The sequence below is a fragment of the Egretta garzetta genome, unplaced genomic scaffold (genome assembly GCF_000687185.1).
Source record: "Egretta garzetta isolate BGI_Z169 unplaced genomic scaffold, ASM68718v1 scaffold419, whole genome shotgun sequence".
NCBI classification, from domain to species: domain Eukaryota; kingdom Metazoa; phylum Chordata; class Aves; order Pelecaniformes; family Ardeidae; genus Egretta; species Egretta garzetta.
The window spans coordinates 680523-698692 of NW_009260777.1; the positions used below are offsets into that span (position 1 = coordinate 680523).

General features: G+C 41.1%; 1 protein-coding gene across 1 annotated transcript; it reads left to right on the top strand.

The window, feature by feature from the left end:
- Positions 1–5798: 5798 nt before the first annotated feature.
- ANKEF1 (ankyrin repeat and EF-hand domain containing 1) lies at positions 5799–17855 on the top strand. The gene is made up of 9 exons (XM_009646370.1): positions 5799–6144; positions 6594–6793; positions 8270–8419; positions 9154–9277; positions 10186–11002; positions 13794–14020; positions 15250–15425; positions 16595–16729; positions 17730–17855. The coding sequence occupies exons 1-9, from the start codon at positions 5799–5801 to the stop codon at positions 17853–17855; spliced, it is 2301 nt and encodes a 766-aa protein (XP_009644665.1).
- Positions 17856–18170: the final 315 nt, after the last annotated feature.

The following is an 18170-nucleotide window of genomic DNA, read 5'->3' on the forward strand; positions in this document are numbered from 1 at the left end:
GGGGGGGAGGAGGCACAGCAGGAGCGGCACCACAGAGCCGCTGTGCTTCCCGTTTCCAAAAGAAATACTCTAGACTAGACATCAGCAGCCCCCTTATGCCTGGTACCTCTCTCAGAGGAGGGCAGACTGGAAATTACCTCAGTTTGTCTTTCTGCATCATCAGGCAAGCAAGCCCTTACTACTTAAGTTACAGCGTGGGTCAATGCCAGCTCTGCAACGTATTCCCTTTCCAGAATTTTCTCTCCCATTAAAGCCAGTTTCCTCTACAGGACACACTTTCCTCTGAGTTGCAACCCAAGGATAAAAAAAAAAACAAACCAACAACTAACACCAGATCTATCCCTTACCTGGCTTCTCCAGGGCCCTTAGCGCTTCAGGCTCTGTGGGAGCAGTTGCATACCCTGTCCCCTGCTCCTGGGTGCAGCACCAGCTCCCCAGCAGTCCAGGGTCCCGCAAGGAACCCGAGCTCTCCTCCTAGCTGAGGAGCAGCCTCTTCTCGACCCTTGTCCCCAGCAGCTGCTGCTCATATACCTGATTGCCAGGTGCTGGCTGGCCCTGAGGACTGCCTGCCCTCCCCAAAGCAGGCTGGCGACTTTTTATTACATTCCATTTTGGATGAACACTAAAGTGACTGCAAGCTGCAAGGCAAGCTGAAGACAGAAGAACACATGCCTTCTGATCTAATCCAGCCATGACCTCAGGACTCTCTCTTCAGTGCTCGGGACTGGGCCCAGTTTCCCAGAGGGCTGAATTTGGGCCGAGATCTCAACATGAGATTGAAACCTGCTCAGTTCAGACAGGGAATGCCAGGAAGCGAGCATCGCTCGGTGCTAAGCTATGCCTCAGCCCAAGGCAAAGCATTTCTTGAGAGTTAACACCAAGAAGGGGTCAAAGAGAAAGCTCAGCATTATAGGCTATTCATTATGCTGGAATTCAGTTTTAGGAGGATTTTGCTTGCATGACTCCTATTAAACATTTGTCACAGCCAAAAATCCAGTGCAATTACTTATATAAAGCTGTAAATACAGTGTGGCACTGTTACCATATTGGTTTCTTTTATACCAGCATTTAGGGCTCATGCTTATCTCTATGGCCAGCATGTAAATGGATTAAATTTAGAAAGTGCTGAGCTATTTTCTCTCACTAAAGATAAAACACATGAAAAAATTTGTTTACTGGTTTGTGAATAGTCATAATTAAAGGGATGTTTTCAACTTGAAATGTTGAAACTGAAAGATGTTGAAGAGTTTAAAAAAGGAGTCACAAGTGCTTCCAGCAGCAGTCAGGCACCAGGCTTTGACAGAGAGTCAGCAGGTGAGTGTGCTGGCCACCAGACCTTCCCTCTCTGTCAACGTATCTCATCACGGCTTGGAAAGCTTTGTGAGAAAACAAGAATCTGATTAAAATTATTTTCTTAATACTAGGTGTACCGGGAAAAGGATTAATCTGAATTTGAAATGAGTTCATGCTCTCAACCAAAACGATGATACAAGCTGGCAGAATGAAGGCAGTGATTCTGTTGATGTTTGTCAACAGATAAAACTGTTGCTAAGCAGATGTTACAAGCTTGGGATTTATGATTATAGCTTCATGAAGTCCTCCCCAGAGCATGACAGTCTCAAAGCCACGTTAACAATCCCTCATTTTCCATTAAAAGATCTGCTACAGGTGAAGTGATAAAAACTCTATGACATATGTGTGGTTAGTAGAATTTACTTAATAAAAATTTGCAGGATGCTGTAGCTACATTTTCATTATAGAAGCCTGTTTCACTTGCTTGTAACTTTACCTGACTCTGGGTAGAGTTTTCTACCCCACCTGTCTTACTTTGATTGTTACTGTAGAAACTTCAATAAAACTTGATCCGTTCACTTTCAAGAAATACTGCAAAGAAATATTGTCACAGTTAAACTGTTACAGTTATTTCATGTAAATTGTTGGTTCTTAATGCTTTGAAGAAAAGACTTTAAACTTGGTAGGATCTCACCGGTGGTTCAATTGAGATAACAACATACTTCACCATTGTGATGAAAATAATTTCACTTACATTTGCAGAAACAATTTCGTTATGGTCTGTGCAGTATTAAAAGAATACCATGATAAGCATCTTGAAAGCACCAGGAAAAACTGATCAGGCTGAATTGGGGCTAAAATTGTAATGGAGTGCAATACATTACCCTGTGAGCAAAAAGGAAAGGTGTGCTGTCAATCTCATGTCCTGCACAAGACTGGTTGTAGGGAGCAAGTAATACCTAATAATGCAGTTAAAGTGATCATTGGGTATATATACAGGGACATTGCAAGAGTATTGTGTGGTGTGTTGTTTTCCAGCCCTATTCTGTCGTACCTAACGCACGCAGCACATGCCCGCCTTTCCCACCAGGGCTGCTGATTCTCCTGTTGCCTCTCAAAGCCACTGCTGTTCCTGCGACAGCCCATGCCCCTTTGCTGCGTCACTTCTGCGGACGCTGGCAGGAACTGGAACATCAGTGATGGCAGGTGTTTGCTTACAACCAGTAGCTGCTTGGGTGTGTGAGATGCACTTTAGGTTTGGACTTGCTTTGCAAGTGTGTTGCCTTACCCTCTGGAAACCACGGCATTCTGGGACATGCTTATTCTGGATGCTGGTACTTCAGAGACTGAGTGTAGTGTTTGTGCAAGAGGTAGCGCTAGCACTCTTCTGAATCTCAAGGATAATCTATAAAATAAATCCAAATCCATGTGCATTGAATATTATATCCATTTGTGCCTTCATTGAATGTCACTAACAGATTCTTACCAACTGCAATGCTGCTCATGTTCTGTAGCATTACTAACCTATTTCTGTGGAGAATGTAATTTCTTCAGTGTTTGCGGCTTCAGGAGAGAGAAAGAAGGGAAGAAAAGGCAAGGTTTGATCCCAAATGAGTTTCTGAAAAAATGCTGTGCAAAATCCATGTGCAAATAATGAATAACAGTGGGAAGAAATGATCCAGTTTTTGGAAGTAAACCAAAGTTCCTTACTGCTGCAGGGTGATGGGAAATGGAACAAGAGTATGAGAGAACATTTGAGCTTGTCAGCTCCATCTAAGTATCTTTAAAAAACATTTCTTTTTCTGATTTTCAGTGGTGTAAGAGCCTTCCCTGCAGTACCTTCTTGCTGCTCCTTGCCACAGTCCCTGCAGAGTTTACACCACTTCTTTGCCTGTGCTCAGAAGCCAGAAAAAACTTCTTGTATTGAGGATTTGCTTAGAAATTACTTCCTAATGTTCCAGCTCTCAAAGCTAGACTCCATAGAGGACTCTAGTTTTTGCTTCTTCCAGGGCATTACCAAGAAGTAGCCTTATTTCTCAACTCTAAACTTTAGGACTAGAGTGTTGCTATAGTTGTAACCCCTGTCAGTAGGAAAAAAATAAATCTCTGCATTTATTCACTTTCACACAGCAATGTGCCACAAGAAGCACAACATGGTAGGGATGAGAATAAACAAGCCACAGGCGACAGATTTAAGTTGTGGCCTTTCAGTACTTAAAGGGGGAAAGATGGGGAAAATCTTTCTAGTAGGGCCAGCTGTGACAGGACAAGGGGTAATGGTTTTAAACTGAAGCAGGGTAGGTTTAGACTGGATATAAGGAAGAAATTCTATACAATGAGGGTAGTGAAACACTGGAACAGGTTGCCCAGAGAGGCAGTGGAGGCCCCATCCCTGGAAACATTCAAGGCCAGGTTGGATGGGGCTCTGAGCAACCTGATCTAGTTAGCGGAGTCCCTGCTCACTGCAGGGGGGTTGCACTAGATGTCCTCTAGGGGTCCCTTCTAACCCAAGACATTCTATGATTCTATGGTTCTATGATTGCTACTTAATGATTTAATTGTGCATTGTGAGAATATACTTTGCATATGATCATAATGGGGGTTGTATAAGACCTACACAGAAAAGAATTTAGCATTTAAGCAATGTCGTATTTAAATGGAGAAAGCCCCCAAACTGTGGGAGCAGCTGACCTATTCTGACCAGATTTCATTGCAGAGAGAAAGTCTGTGCATTTTAGTGCCCACTTAAACACTTGGGCAAGTAAGCAGCTTCTAATACTAGTGCCATTCAAATAAAACACGGGGCAAAGCTGGTCAAAACTGTTACAATGACAAACAGTTTTTCTAGCAAAGAATGAATATTTTGCAACGCTCCATAGACTAGAGAGGGCAGCTTTTAAATGGCTCCAGGCATTCCATGGCCCTTCCCCACCTTTTCCTTACTCCGATCCTGAAACACCTCTGCTATTTTAACTCTATTACAAGGGAGAAGTGATCAGCTGCTGTCAGATGTATCAGTCGGTGTAACCGGATTGTTCTGCACATACCTGCACTCAGGGCTGCAGGTATCTTTAGGCAGCATGGCCAGATGCAGTGGCAAGTAGCTGGTTTAGCAAGCGGAAACACAAGTTCTCAGAGATCTGCCAACAGTAAACTTGACCCCTGCCTTTGTTGCTCCAAAAACAGGCTGGCCACAGAACTTCAGAAGAAATGGAAGACAGTAGTTATAGAAAGGACAACTGGCATGTTTTACCTGTGGTACAAGAATTACCACACTCTAGCCATTCCCAACACGATTAGCCTTCATTAATTTTTTTCTACTTTTCCTGCGGTTTTCTCTCGGGCTTTGTTTCCAGAATGGGAGATGTTGCCTCAAAAAAGTCTGTTGGAATTGTGCATCCTTCTGCATCTCTCTCTTAAAACTCACCTTTTCTTGGACATCCGCAAAGCACCCAGCAACAGCCAGGCAGATTGCTGAGTGGTCCCATTTACAGGCTACATTCTAATTAAAAAAAACCCCAACAAACCCACAGCCCCCAAGTATTCCCCAACAGGATGCTTGTTTCTCCACATTTTTTTGTTGCATCTCCTGTAAGCGCACTGTTGTTTTTGGAGGACAGGCTGACCCAAGGCTTGCTGAAGCTGACAGGAAGCTTCCCATCCACTTAAGCAAGCTTTAGAAATGCTCCTTATAATGTCTGACCCTTGCTTGACCCTCCAGCCACAAATGCTGAGACTAGCTAAAAGAGGCTAAAAAGCCAGAAAAAAAAAAAAAAAAAAAAAAAAGAGAGAGACAGATGAGGCAAATGTAAAGCTGGTTTCCTGCACCGCACCTTTCTCGGGAAGCATGTGTCGAGTCACCGGGGAGAACCTTTTTCCAGGCCAGTGCCCCACTGTCTGCATCTTTTTTTTCCTCAAGTGTTTTGCTGCAGAGAAATGCAACTTACTCTTTTATGTACGTAGCCCAGCAGGAAGTTCATACATCAGCTACCAAAAAAAAGGTGGTGCTCAGGTGCTGATGAGGTGGTGCTGGTATCCATTTTATGTTTCAGCAAGTGTAGAGGACACTGTGACTTGTGATTTGATCTTTTTTTTTCCCTTTGAAGTACTAAAATGACAGATGATCAGCCTCCCCTTAGGATTCCAAGTAATTGTAGATTATAATAGTTCCTTGAATGGAGAGCACTTACCTTACAGTTTTGTAACTTAATTTTCACTTTGAATGAGACTTTTTCAGAACAGTTTGAAGACGAGAAAGAAAAATTTTGCAAGGTGCTACATGTGTTTGTATAGTCTCTATATATGCTGTATATACTAAATGAGATAAATTCATTGAAAGCTTAGTGCTCTGTCAAGTTAAAGTGGATATTTTCATGCCTTGAACATAGTTTGATTCCTGTTCTTACCGGGATGTAATTATAATCTCATCTCCGAGTTTACAAGATTTCTTCTCTCCCCATGCAGAAATTACTTCCTTGAAAGAAGCCATTTTTTCTTCTTCCAGGATGTTACCGGTGGATAAGAGACTTCTAAACTTACAGATCTACAAACTTCTTCAGTGCATTCACCAGAAAGACAAGAAGCAAATTGAAAAGCTGGTCCAGAATGGATTCCCAAATCTCATTAATTTCACAGAGCCTGTGGAAGGATGTAGTGCCCTTCATTTGGCCTGCATTAAAAATGACACTGACATGTGCAGCTTCTTGCTGGAACAGGGAGCTCATCCAGATGTCCAGGACAAAATGGGATGTACTCCAGCAATGAAGGCAGCTGAGCTAGGCCATGAGTTGGTTTTGGATTTATTAGCAAAAGCTAAAGCAGACATGACTGCTGTGGATAATGAAGGGAAAGGTAAGACCACAAATACCATAAAATGACCCCTTACTGTGTTACACACTTGCTACATACGTTGTGTCCAATCTGTAGAAAGGAACCATGGTTGAGGCTAATCCTTACAGCTTGACAGAAGCTACTGGCCGTAAGACCTTTGATGAGAATGACAATAGTTCTCCCTGAGCACTCTAGGCCTTTAAATCATAGGTCTTTCCAGTACATAGCTGCAAGATAACTTGAGATTGAGAATCGTGTTCCTCCCATGACCTATCACCTATACAATTCTGGTTTAGTCCCCAAGTTCAAAGGCCCTAAACAAGAAGTCTTTTTTTGCATGTATATACCCCAAGAGAAGTTAATGGGTCTCTATTGAATGAGTTTGTCTGTTCAGCTGTGAAGCTTACAGCCTAAGTAACCTTTCTAATTATTTGGTATTGCACCATAATCCCTGCTGTTTTTCTTTGCAGGTGTTTTGTTTTACTGCATTTTACCTACAAGACGTCACTACCACTGCATGCGAATTGCCTTGGATTATGGCGCAGATGTTAACAACTGCACTACTGATGGGAAGCCTGTATTTCTACAAGCCTGTGAGCAAGCTCATGATATTAAAGAAATATGTCTGAATTTCTTGGAAAGTGGAGCAAATCCCAATGCAAGAAACCCAGTATGAATATTTCTGTAACTAAGAACATATATACAGGTGTATAGACTAGTTACCAGACAACTAGAGTATGTGACCATACATCATCACATTAAAATAATAAAGCAGTGATGAAAGTGCTTAACACTGTGGCCATTCCTGTTCCCTTTTTCTGTATCACCCTTTTTTTGCAGGAGCAGGGATTCAAGTCTTCTGCTTGAACCACGTATCCTGATTCAGATTTTTGTAGAATAGAGTACAAATATTTTACAAACCCAAAATGTAACTGGGCCAGCCCTTAGGTGTTGCAGTTCACTGTACTTCAGTGGAGCAATGCTGAGTACTTTTCCTGGGTGCGTCCTAAGGTTTTCAGGGTTGAAATAAGGTACAATAAAACATGAGGCCAGCATGAAAGCTCTGATGGGGAATCAAAACAGGGACAAGGCATAAGAAACTCTTTTCTCTCTTTTGTACATCTGTCTTAGTAATTTATTTGTTTACTTCCTTAATTTAATAAAGACCTGAGGGACTGAAGCTCCATGCTGTTGATTATGCCAAGGATCTCAAGCTTTCCCTTATAGTTACCCATGGCTTTTGCTTTGGTCCTAGCTTTGCAGTATTCTTCCTAGCTTGTAGCTTTAGCAAAACCAATGTTTGGACATCCTTATCCCATCCTCTTATGCACGTGCCTGCTTCATGTACTCAGTGTACCTGTAAATGTAACAAATCTGCTTTTTTTTTTTTTTTTTTTAAATATGATAGGCACATACCTGGTCACATAATAGGAATGGTTTGCTAGGCCCAGAGGTATCAGGGAAGAAAGTGTGGTTTGGCGGAACAATATCCATGGCTCACTGCTCTCTTTGCCCCTCTGTAGAGTGGCAAGTCAGATATCCTAAGTGTTGCTGTGGGCCAACATGTTAATAGCAGGTGATCCTTGATCCAAGAAGTGCTCTGTTCTTGGGAAAGTCACCAGATCGACCAAAGTCAGCCATTATAAAGAAAATAGGTCCTGCTAATCACAAACATACACTATTATCTAGAAAAAGAGATAGCATTAATGTTTAGAATGTGAACTTTTCCTCTCAGAACAGTAGTGAAATTCCCCAGTTGCTCTGCCTTTCCCATAGCACTCCTCCAGCCACAGCTCCTTATGCTCTTTCATGATAGAGGTGGTATTTTGTGTTAAATTTTGTAAACATGCATAAAGAATTCTTTAACTAAGGAATTTATTTTCATGGGGACTATTCAAGGGACTCAAGCTACTCATTTACTTGAGTTGCTGGGATTTGACTACTCATGTTTTAGCAGCATTATGACTAGATTCTTAAAGTTTACCTACAGGTATCTCTCAAACTATTAGACTTCTCTCCTTTTTAGTGGTAAATACCTAGAAGGAGACCTTCAGTTTTAAGCCACCTTGCAACAATCAGATCATATTATTCCAACCGGAATTTGCATATGGAACAAATTCTGTATTGTTTTCTTGCTACCTTGCAGGCCACGGGTCGCACAGCCTTAATGGAAGCCTCAAGAGAAGGTGTTCTCGAGCTGGTGCGTGGTCTACTTGAGAGAGGAGCTGATGTTAACCTGTTTGACCTTGAAAGACACAGTGCTGCACATTTTGCAGCCAAAGGAGGCTTTTTTGAGGTATCATCATTTGTGGCATTAAAACATTGCTGCAAAGCCAAGCCTGGGGTGGTTTTTTTGTTTGGTTTTTTGAGGATTGGATGTTTTGTTGGGTGGTTTTTTTTCTTTATTTTGAGTCCAGTATCTCAGCTGATCAAAACATAATAATCAGCAATCAAAAGCAGCTTCTTTTTCAGTATCAAAGGGAATCCAGCAGTGATAGAATGTCTCTCATAATTGCAGAGCCTTTTTTGCCAAGGTACCTCTGAGTGTGTGTGCTAGTGTGGCTGTCTGGTGTGAACAGCTCCACTGGAGAGCTTGTTTCTCTCAATGTGTAGCATGTCACAGCTGTGTAACTTGGATGAAACATTACCATTATAAGAAGGGCAGATGCAAACAGCTGCAGGTAGGCACTTTCTTCCTTACCACCCACATCATCTTCAAAGTATATAAAATTATGCAGTTTTGATTGTGCATGCACCATCAGTGCTGCTTTAAGACAGTGGCCTGCAGTAGGCTGGTGGGAGCGAAGATTGTCCTTGATGTCTAAAGCTGAACGAGGTTTCTATTTCCACGGTTAAGTAAGCACAGTACTATAGAAAATTTGAAAATGACATGCACATTGATCAGCTGGATCAGAAGTTCACTATATAACTGGGAATATATGACATTGCATTTGTTTGTAAATCATTCTCACGCTTCCCCATCTTAAGAAACAGACAAGATTTTTGGTGGTACTGTCTTTGTTTTTCTAGATTTTGAGGATTATTTCAGCTTACAATGGAGACTTGGGCCTGATTGCTATGAATGGTAACACACCACTTCATTATGCTGCGGAGGGAGGATTTGCAAATTGCTGCAAGTTCATAGGACAAAGAGGTACATGAAAAATAAGTTAGTCTGCAACTATCGTGTATATTTTTCTGTGCTAAAGGAAAAATTTCACTTGGACTTTTATGAAAGATTTGACTCTGAGGTATCATGTGGCATATGTAATTGTCATTAAGAAGTGTCTAACATAGGCTTTTATGACTTATTTCTACTAATGTGGCTGAGATAAAACATTCCTTAAAGAAAGCAGCAGAAACATCATGGGTTTGTGTAATTTAAAACTGGACTGTACTAAGTGGTTGTGGTTTTAGTTGTTTTTAGAAGTATCATATTGAATCTTCCAATAGAAAATTCATTTTTGGCTTGCTCATCATTTAAAAAAATTATCCCAGTGTAGCATGGAGGAAACTTGGTGCCCGTGGGCACTGAAACATACTCCAAAGAAGCTATGATCATTTTCCCACTTAATCAGATAATTATATCACTTCAAGTTTTGATTCAAAAGTACCATGCAAAAATCCTACATTCTGTTCTTGTGATTCAAACGTTTAACTAGCGGTCCATCACCAAATTGCAAGCCTGGGTATAGAACAGCGAGTGACATTTATCTTAGTTTGTTTCTTCTTAATGTTGCTCACCACTTGAAGTAAAAATGTAAAATTTTCACTGAACGTCTCCCTTTCTATAAATACTCAAGAGCAGATTCATGGATGGGTAAGTAGAGCATGGGTTGCCCAATGAATCTCCCTTTGGGAAACAAATATGGACGCATGACTAACGTTCCAGTCTGAGAGCAATGATGTGGTTCCATCTACTACCACTGTTTAGAGTTAAAACAGTATAAAATTGTAGACCTGTGGCAATTAGTTGCATGTATATTACAATGCTCTTATATTACATAATCAGTAATTACTAATTCCACTGCATTATCAGTGAAATTGTGTCCGTATTTTTAGGCTGTGACCCTACGTGGACAAACTTGTTAGCAAAGACTCCAAGAGCCCTTGCCAAGGAAGGTGGTTTTAAAGCAGCGGCAGCAGAGTTGCGCAAAATTGAGGGTACCTTTATAAAACAGTCCAAGCCTGGGGCTAAGGAGGACAACCCCCGCTGGGCACTGAGGCTGTATGACTGGTCCTTGGAGCACCAGCCTGCCCTCCACAAGGCATTTGAGGCCGTTGACCAAGGAGATGGGACAGTAGCCAAAGATGATTTTATCTCAGTTATTCAGAAGCAGTGTGCCTTTGTGGACATTGAACAAATACAAACTATTGCTGAAATGCACGAAGGCTCTCACTCTGAGGGAATCAACACTGAAGAATTTTTTAAAGGCTCAAAATACCTGGAGAAAAGCTGTCTTATATCATCCTTTGGACCCAAAGGGAAGAAGAAAGGGAAGAAACGAAGAGGCAAAAGAGGCATTGCTGTCCCTGTGCCAATTTGTGTTATTCCCAAGAGCGCGTGTCCACGTAGGGAAGATGGCTTCCCTGTGTACATGATTGAGGCTATTCAGAACATTGCCGACAGCTACCATTTTAACCGTGACCACCCATCTGACCATCCCGTGCACGATGACCGTGCCTGGTATATAGATGAGCCAAGGAAAATGTACATGAATATTAACTACCTTGTCAGAGCAGGGGACATTCTGTCTCTACAGAAAGCATTTGAGGAGGGTGTGCAAGTAGACACAAAAGATAAATACTACAAAACACCTTTGATGGCTGCATGTGCAAGCGGGAACACAGATGTTGTGCAGTATCTTCTGGAAAAGGGGTAAGATAATTTCAGAGGTTTGGTTTTTTTTTTTAATTTGCTATTTTGGGAAGGCTTTCAAAAGCATAAATTTCCAGTAGACATTTGGATGCTACAGACTATGGTTTCTTTTTTCTTTACATGACATCTAATATTTAAGTTAGTTCCATAAGATCCTGACTTACAGAGGGTCAGTTTATTATTTTTCACATTTTAGTAACAGGGAAATTGAAACACCCAAGAGGTAAGTTCCCCAGGTCTGGGCTGTTGACATTTTGGTTACATGCAGAGTACCTACAAGTCCAGTTTACTGGAACTGCAGTTAGTTCATACCCATGTCTCAAATAGCGCATCCTCAAAACCGAACTCTCAAAATCAAATTAATGATCCTGATGGAAATCTGGCTCAAGTGGCTTGCCTGAAATCATGAAGGTAATGTGGGACTTCTCTGTTCCACATGCCAGGGCCTTTGCATGCAAATGTTTAAAGGGGCTAAGCCTTAAAATCACTTTCCTCTGCAGCCTCAGCTGGCTGAGGCAGCAGGATTTACACCAGAAGCGCCTGGTGCTATTTAGTCTGTTCCTCACTTCAGAAGTGCTTCAGCAATTTTGTAGCCTACAGACACACTTGTGAAAAATCTCAATGACAGCTTAAAAATGAAAGCAATTTAAGAAGGATTCAGTCCTACTTGTGTAATAGCGTTATCTCCTTTTTACTGCCTGACTACTGTAGTCCTACAGTCATTCACATAAATGCTTAAATGAACATTTTTCAAAGATATTTACATTAGCTTTTTTCTCTACCTATAGCTAGAATTCATTTTAACATTCCTTTCTAAGGCTGTAGTTGTTGCTCCAGTTCCTGCAGAGACTGAACAGCACATGGATCTTCACACACCCTGGTAAAAAAGATAAGGATTCAAGAGTTATAAAATTAATCTAGCAAATTAATCTCCACTGCTTTTGTCAAGCCTCACTAGACAGCACTAGAGTCGCATCTCATCACATTTAACAGTTAGACCAAGAAGTTTAATAACTTAGTTTAAAAAAATAGTACCAAATTTGAGATTTTTAAATTGACAGAAATCAGAAAGCAGAGAGGGAAGTTATCAGCACAGTGTTTAGCTTTGCAGCTTTCAATAGTGTGGACATCAAGATACTTTCACTTTGGCATGGGAGTTCAAATACTTTTACAAAATAACCTTTTCAGTACAGTATCAAAAATCCATATCAAATAGAAAACAAAACATTTATTCAGAGCTATAGAAAATGCTGAAGTTTAAACATAAATTTGTGGTATCCACTTTCTATCTTGTTCCAGACTCAGAAGTAAATTAAAGTTGTGCTAAAGTCAAATTTAATGTTTGATTGTGAGAAAATGCTCAAGAATTTTTAAGTCAGTGCTGTGTTGCCCCTGTTCCCTTTGACCAGTTTGTTTCTGATAGAATGAAGTTAGCAAAAGGGATTCAGGGGCAGACGGAGTAACAGTACAGGCGCAAAGGTTGGGTTGAGAGAGAAAGTGGAACAACTGGAACTGCTTATTTTAACGGGAAGTATAAAGGAAATGAAAACTGCATACAAATAAGCCATAACAGCTAAGCAACTGAAAGATAACAAACATCACACTGGTAGGTCTGGGGAATTTACTGCAGTAAGATCTCACCAAAAGCAGAATTCAGAAAGAGATTAAAAATTTAAACAAGAAAAGGTGAACAGATGAATCTGTTCTTTTGATCTAGTTATACATTAACCATCTGGCCTGAAGAGCAGAAAGCTATCCCTGGAAGAAGCTTCCTTCATAATTTTTCTTCCTTCTCCCTCCCTCCACATCTTTTGGGAAGACACATCAGCTCTTTGTCCCTAGAGTAAAGGGGAGAGTGACTTCAATTCAGGTCAGGACCTTTAGGCTGTCCCAAATACAAAGGAAAGTAATTCACTCTGCTGAGTACTGTGGAATCCCCCAGGAGGTTTTGAGCCCTTCTAAACCCACGCATGGCACATGTGAGAGATCACAGATCTGGGCGTGGCCATGGACTGCACTTTCTTCAAAGAGACGCGGGAACCATATGTCCTCCCTTTTAATGCCATTAAGGGGCTCTCATTCCCCCCAGCCTTGCTTTTGCATGACCCAAGCCCAACAGCTCCCAAGGCAGCCACTTGCTAAAGGGCTGATAATGCTTTTTCCCCTCAGCTTCGCCTGAAGGCAGCTTATTGAACATCTCTCCCCCAAATTAGTCCTTGCTTCCTCCAGAACATGCCAATTTTATCCTGGGAGCAGAAACAGATATAGCCAAGTGACACAGCAGATGAAAACATTTTAAATCCTCAGATTTTCTGAGACAGACCTTCTCCAACTCATTTGTAAATTGGACAGTAGGTAATTTTGCCACATTAATTTTGCCGCATGTTTTAGAGCACCTGTTCTTGGCCCAGAAGCATTCTTTTTTGAATTCCTTAATCTGCTTGTGGCCATGCTCAGTGAAGCTAGAGCAGAAACACCAGCAGCATTTTAGAGGACTAAGCTGTTTGAATGCCCATTTTTCTTTGTACCTGTGAAAACCTCCACATAGAAGACACTGTGTTTGCTTAGAGGGGGCTATGATCACCACCCAGGCACACTCTTATGATTAATATCCCATGACAAGGTATATATCAGATACTAAAATGGTTTCAGAGTAGCAGTATGAAAATACTTATTTACATTGAATATGCCATTGCAGTGGGCAGTTAACATTGATTGTACTCGGAGCCATGGATGCTACTGTATCTGGTAGCGAGCTTCCTCTGCCACAGCTTCTCTTTTTCTTTTGTAGGGCTGATGTAAACGCAACAGACAATTTCTTGTGGACTCCTCTCCATCACGCTTGCTATAACGGACACCTGGATGTGGCTGAACTGATAGTGAAGGCTGGAGCAGCAGTGGATGCACCTGCAATAGGCAATGCAACCCCACTAATGAGAGCCATCGAGATCTGCAGATTGGATATAGTTTATTTTTTAATTGATGCAGGTGCTGACATCCAAGCTACAAACAGCAATGGTAAAAAAAAAAAAATAATCAATGTCTCCAAAAAGGCCTGTTTCCTTACGTGTATACATGTTTCACTAAAAAAAAAAATATTAAGTTCTTGGAACACTTTGGTTCAATTAGATTTCTACAGTGTGGAATCACTATTGTAAGTAGTCAGCTTTCCTGAGTTTTATGCATCTAGAAAATGCAGTAGCATGATTAATTACATGATTAAGGAAACTGGTGCTCCTCACAAGGTATAGACAGAGTTATAAGTGGCTTTAATGAAAAAATTCTATCAAGTTATTAATATAATTTGATGGAAAATTAGGTTTTGGTTGTGGCCAGTGTATACTCTGCCACCCATTTAAATCACTTATTTTTTGTGCACTGGTTAAAAAATTTCTTGCTGCTCAGCATGTAAATATTATTCCCTGAGAAAAAAATACTTAACAGAAAACCAAATCTGAACCAATACTGAAGTGTTACCTCCTCACAGCAGATCTCTCATTCAGCATTATTTCCTCTATTTTCAGAGTAATTTTAAACAGTTAACATTTATCACATTTTTAAGCTCTTGTGCTGACATAGGAAGCAACATTGCTGCATAATGACAATTTTTCTTCCCAAAGGCGAAACCCTGCTTGTAGAAGGGATCTGTATTCTCCATTTTGGTTACCATGTGAAGTTCTAATTCACACAGAAGTTTCGCCTCACAAGTACTTTACAGCCATGGGTTCTCATCTCATAAGATCCAGGAGAGTTTTTCCTTTATTAAGCACTGAAGGTGTTTGGCCCCATTTAAACCATGGGGCTTTCCCTTGACTCCTTGCCAGCCCCAGAGCAAGTACCAGGAGAGGTAGATGCCTACAAGAACTCTGTCTACATTCCTAACCTGGTACTGTGCTAGCTGTCTCCTAGTCCTAAATGCTCTCAGCTCTCAAAGATCAAAGTTACAACCTGCAGGACCAGGATGTTAAGCTGCAAATGTCAGGGCATTAAGAGCAAAGCAACCACTCCCAGAATCCCTGCAATCTTTGGTTCCAAGACTCATTTCAGCAAGACCTTATTTCTGCAAGCAGTGCTGATGGCTGCCAGTCCTCACACCAGTGTCTGACACGCTGCTGGTGCACTGAATGTTTAATAAAATAGAGGCCTAATTAAATTCAGTCAACTGCAGTGTCATTATCCAGTTGCAATAACAAGTGCCAAGGCTTATTTTCATAGCTGATACAGGTATTTATTTTTTTTAAATACAGGAAAGAATGCTCTTGATATTGCTAAAGCATTTGCAGATTCTAGAATAATTGATCTGCTCGAAAACAAACTGGAAAATTTGCCAAGAATACCAGAAAAAAAAGCAGCAGAAAAAGTTGTGAAGCCAAAGTCACCTTCTACACTGACACCTGTAGAGGTACAAGCTGTGAAAAAAGAGGTATGAGAGATGGTAACAGAGGACTGATTTGCCAATAGTTAGTAGAGTGCTCCTTACTTTCATTTATTTGCCGTCCCTGTCTCTCTAAAGCTATAAGCCAGGCTAGTTTTGTTAAAGTGAGTATTTTCAGAAACCAGTACTTGCTCTTGCCAGCGCTAGTACTTGTTCATTCATTGAAATTTTTACTTTTATGAACTTCATGTCTTCCCCAGTCCCACTTAAGAATTATGTCCTGCGTCACTGACAGGACACAGGAAAATATTCCCTCTTCTTTTCCCCCGCCTCCTGAAGTTCATGATCATCCAGCTCTGTTGTGGTAACTACTGAGCAACTGGTAACTGATTTCTTAAAGACAGGACCTGTTTCTTCACAGGGTAAGACCAAGAGCCTTCAAGTTAGGAGAAAGGTCTTTTTATTCTGCTCATTGAGGTGATATCAGGCTTGCTGATTTTGCATTTACCAGTTTGTCTCACATCCTTCCTCTTCTACTGTTGACTTGAGTCCTGTTTCCCAAATCCCACACTGGTGTTTGGCTGTCATACTCCTGAATGCCCTTCCCGCACCCCCAGGAGCCTTGAGTACCTTACGATTGCCCTGGTTCCCCAGCTGACATCAGCCTCCGTGACCACAGCCTGGGTGTCTTATTGTGGATGAGGTCTTCCTGATTTACCAGCGATACTTGTTAGTCAGACCTGGGATGCTATTTAGAGAGAAAATGCAGTTGTATATGTGTTGCTAGAAGTATCCTTTAGCAGTCCTGCCTGGAACAGCGTAGTAAATGCATCCCAGTAGCCAAACATTGGTTTCCTCTTTCCAAAAATGTTTTGAATTTGTCAGGGATAGTACAGGCCTTTCATAGGCATGAAGATGACAGCCTTAGGTGCTTATTTATTCATCGCCCGCACAGGACAGGACCACTAGTGGTACTGGGTGATTGCCTCATGAGTCTTAAAGAGCAATTACTGTTTTAGTGTCCAAGAGAGAGTCATCACCTACCTTTTAAAGGGTTTCCCTCACAAATTTTAGTTATAAAAAAATACCAGCTTTAAGAAAAACAGATTAAGAAAAATACACACATAGTAAATAGCAAAAGAAGCGTCAGAAGATGCAGGACATGCTCCTTACTTCCCAACACGATGTATGTGTGTAACTGATAACTTCTCTTTCAGCCTTCACAGATATCTCTGCCAGTTGCAGAAAAAGAAAAGACGCCACATTCCCCTGAGGACAGTGTTATTTATCTAAACTCTTTGATAAGCAGTGGCGCTACTAAGAGAGAAGACATCTCATTCAAACCCAGAAAAGTACGTACAGCAGCAAAACATGAGCACAGTTTCACGTTAATTCAAAGGTAGACCTTGCTGTAGATCAAAAACCAGAACAATCTGATGAAATTACTTCACAATTCAACTGGATTCTAGATGATGTGACACAGGCTAGATTGCCACAAACAGTAAACGAAAGGGTTTATACGTGTATATGTATTCTATACATACACATATATTTATATAAAACAAATTATCATGGGAATCAAGCTCTTATCAGGTTTTAAAATAGGATGAAAGTGGACCCACAGTAAAATGCAAACACAACTATGTTCGTGGTACAGGCTTTTACATTCTTATGCTCAAAGGGTAGGAGCCCTTGTACACATTGACTGGCACCAACTTCTCACTTGCCTTCTCAATTAGTTACCATAGGATGACTCATGTCAGTGACAGTTACTGAACTAAATGGCTCACAGTACACTAAATATTTACTTCCTGGAGTTAGAATACTGGAAACATAATTTTTGTAGCAGGGACTTGTTAATACTCATTTGTAAGTAACCGAGAAACAGAAAAAGATCAGAGAAAAGCAAGTTGGTTTTTTTTTTTTCTCCTTAAAAAGGAAGAGAATACCATTGCTGACTGAGAGGTTTTGTTTGGGGTTTGTTTACCATTTCCCCAACCCTGATTTGTGCTAGTTTCTGCAATGATCTCAGGGGAATAAGGCTACATTGCCAGTGACTCTACAGCTAATTACAGTTTTCTACTCTGAGGATCTTGGGCCCAAGTCAGTCATTCTAAATAATCAGCTGTGGATCTTCTTTCCCACATTATGCCTAATCTGAGCCCATGGCACTTTAGGCATTGGAAGCAACAAGAAGAAAATGCTCTGCTTCTACATACACAAACAGTTGTGGTATCTTCTGCTGGGAGGCCACGCTAGTTTTCTTCTGTGTCTCAGGACTCACGGTATCTTCTTAATGCTGCAGTTGCAGAAGTCATGTCCAAATTAACTACAAATACCTTTCCTTTCTAGATTTGGGCCCCTGAAGCCACAACAGAGGAGCTAGTAAGAAAGCAAGAGTTGCTCCGTGAACGCTTTACCCTTGATGGCCACTCAGAAAGCTCCACAAGTCCCTTTGACAGAAAAGTTATGGACTAAGCACACCAGCTGGGGGAAGCTATTTCAGCACATATTTTGAGGGGACAAAAATCTACAAGGCTACTCCTCTGTCAGGAAGGAATCATGCAGTGCTCAGTAAATGTATCTCAGTTATGATTAAAAAGTGTTCATCCTCTGTAGATTATGTTTGTTGCAGACAGTCTTCTGTTAAGGGCTTAGTCTGGAAAAAGGTTTATCCTCATGTGACTGAGTCTTGGAGCTGGCTCAGTGTAGTTCATGGAATGGCCATTGTTGTGACACACATACACATCCTTTTACTTTGTAGAGGTATGGCTTTATGAGGCTATTTTTCAC

Coding starts and splice junctions, on each gene's coding strand:
- ANKEF1 (XM_009646370.1), top strand. CDS start 5,799: ATGTTACCGGTGGATAAGAGACTTCTAAACTTACAGATCTACAAACTT. Junction 6,145..6,593: donor TGTGGATAATGAAGGGAAAG/GTAAGACCACAA, acceptor TTTTCTTTGCAG/GTGTTTTGTTTTACTGCATT. Junction 11,003..13,793: donor CAGTATCTTCTGGAAAAGGG/GTAAGATAATTT, acceptor TTTCTTTTGTAG/GGCTGATGTAAACGCAACAG.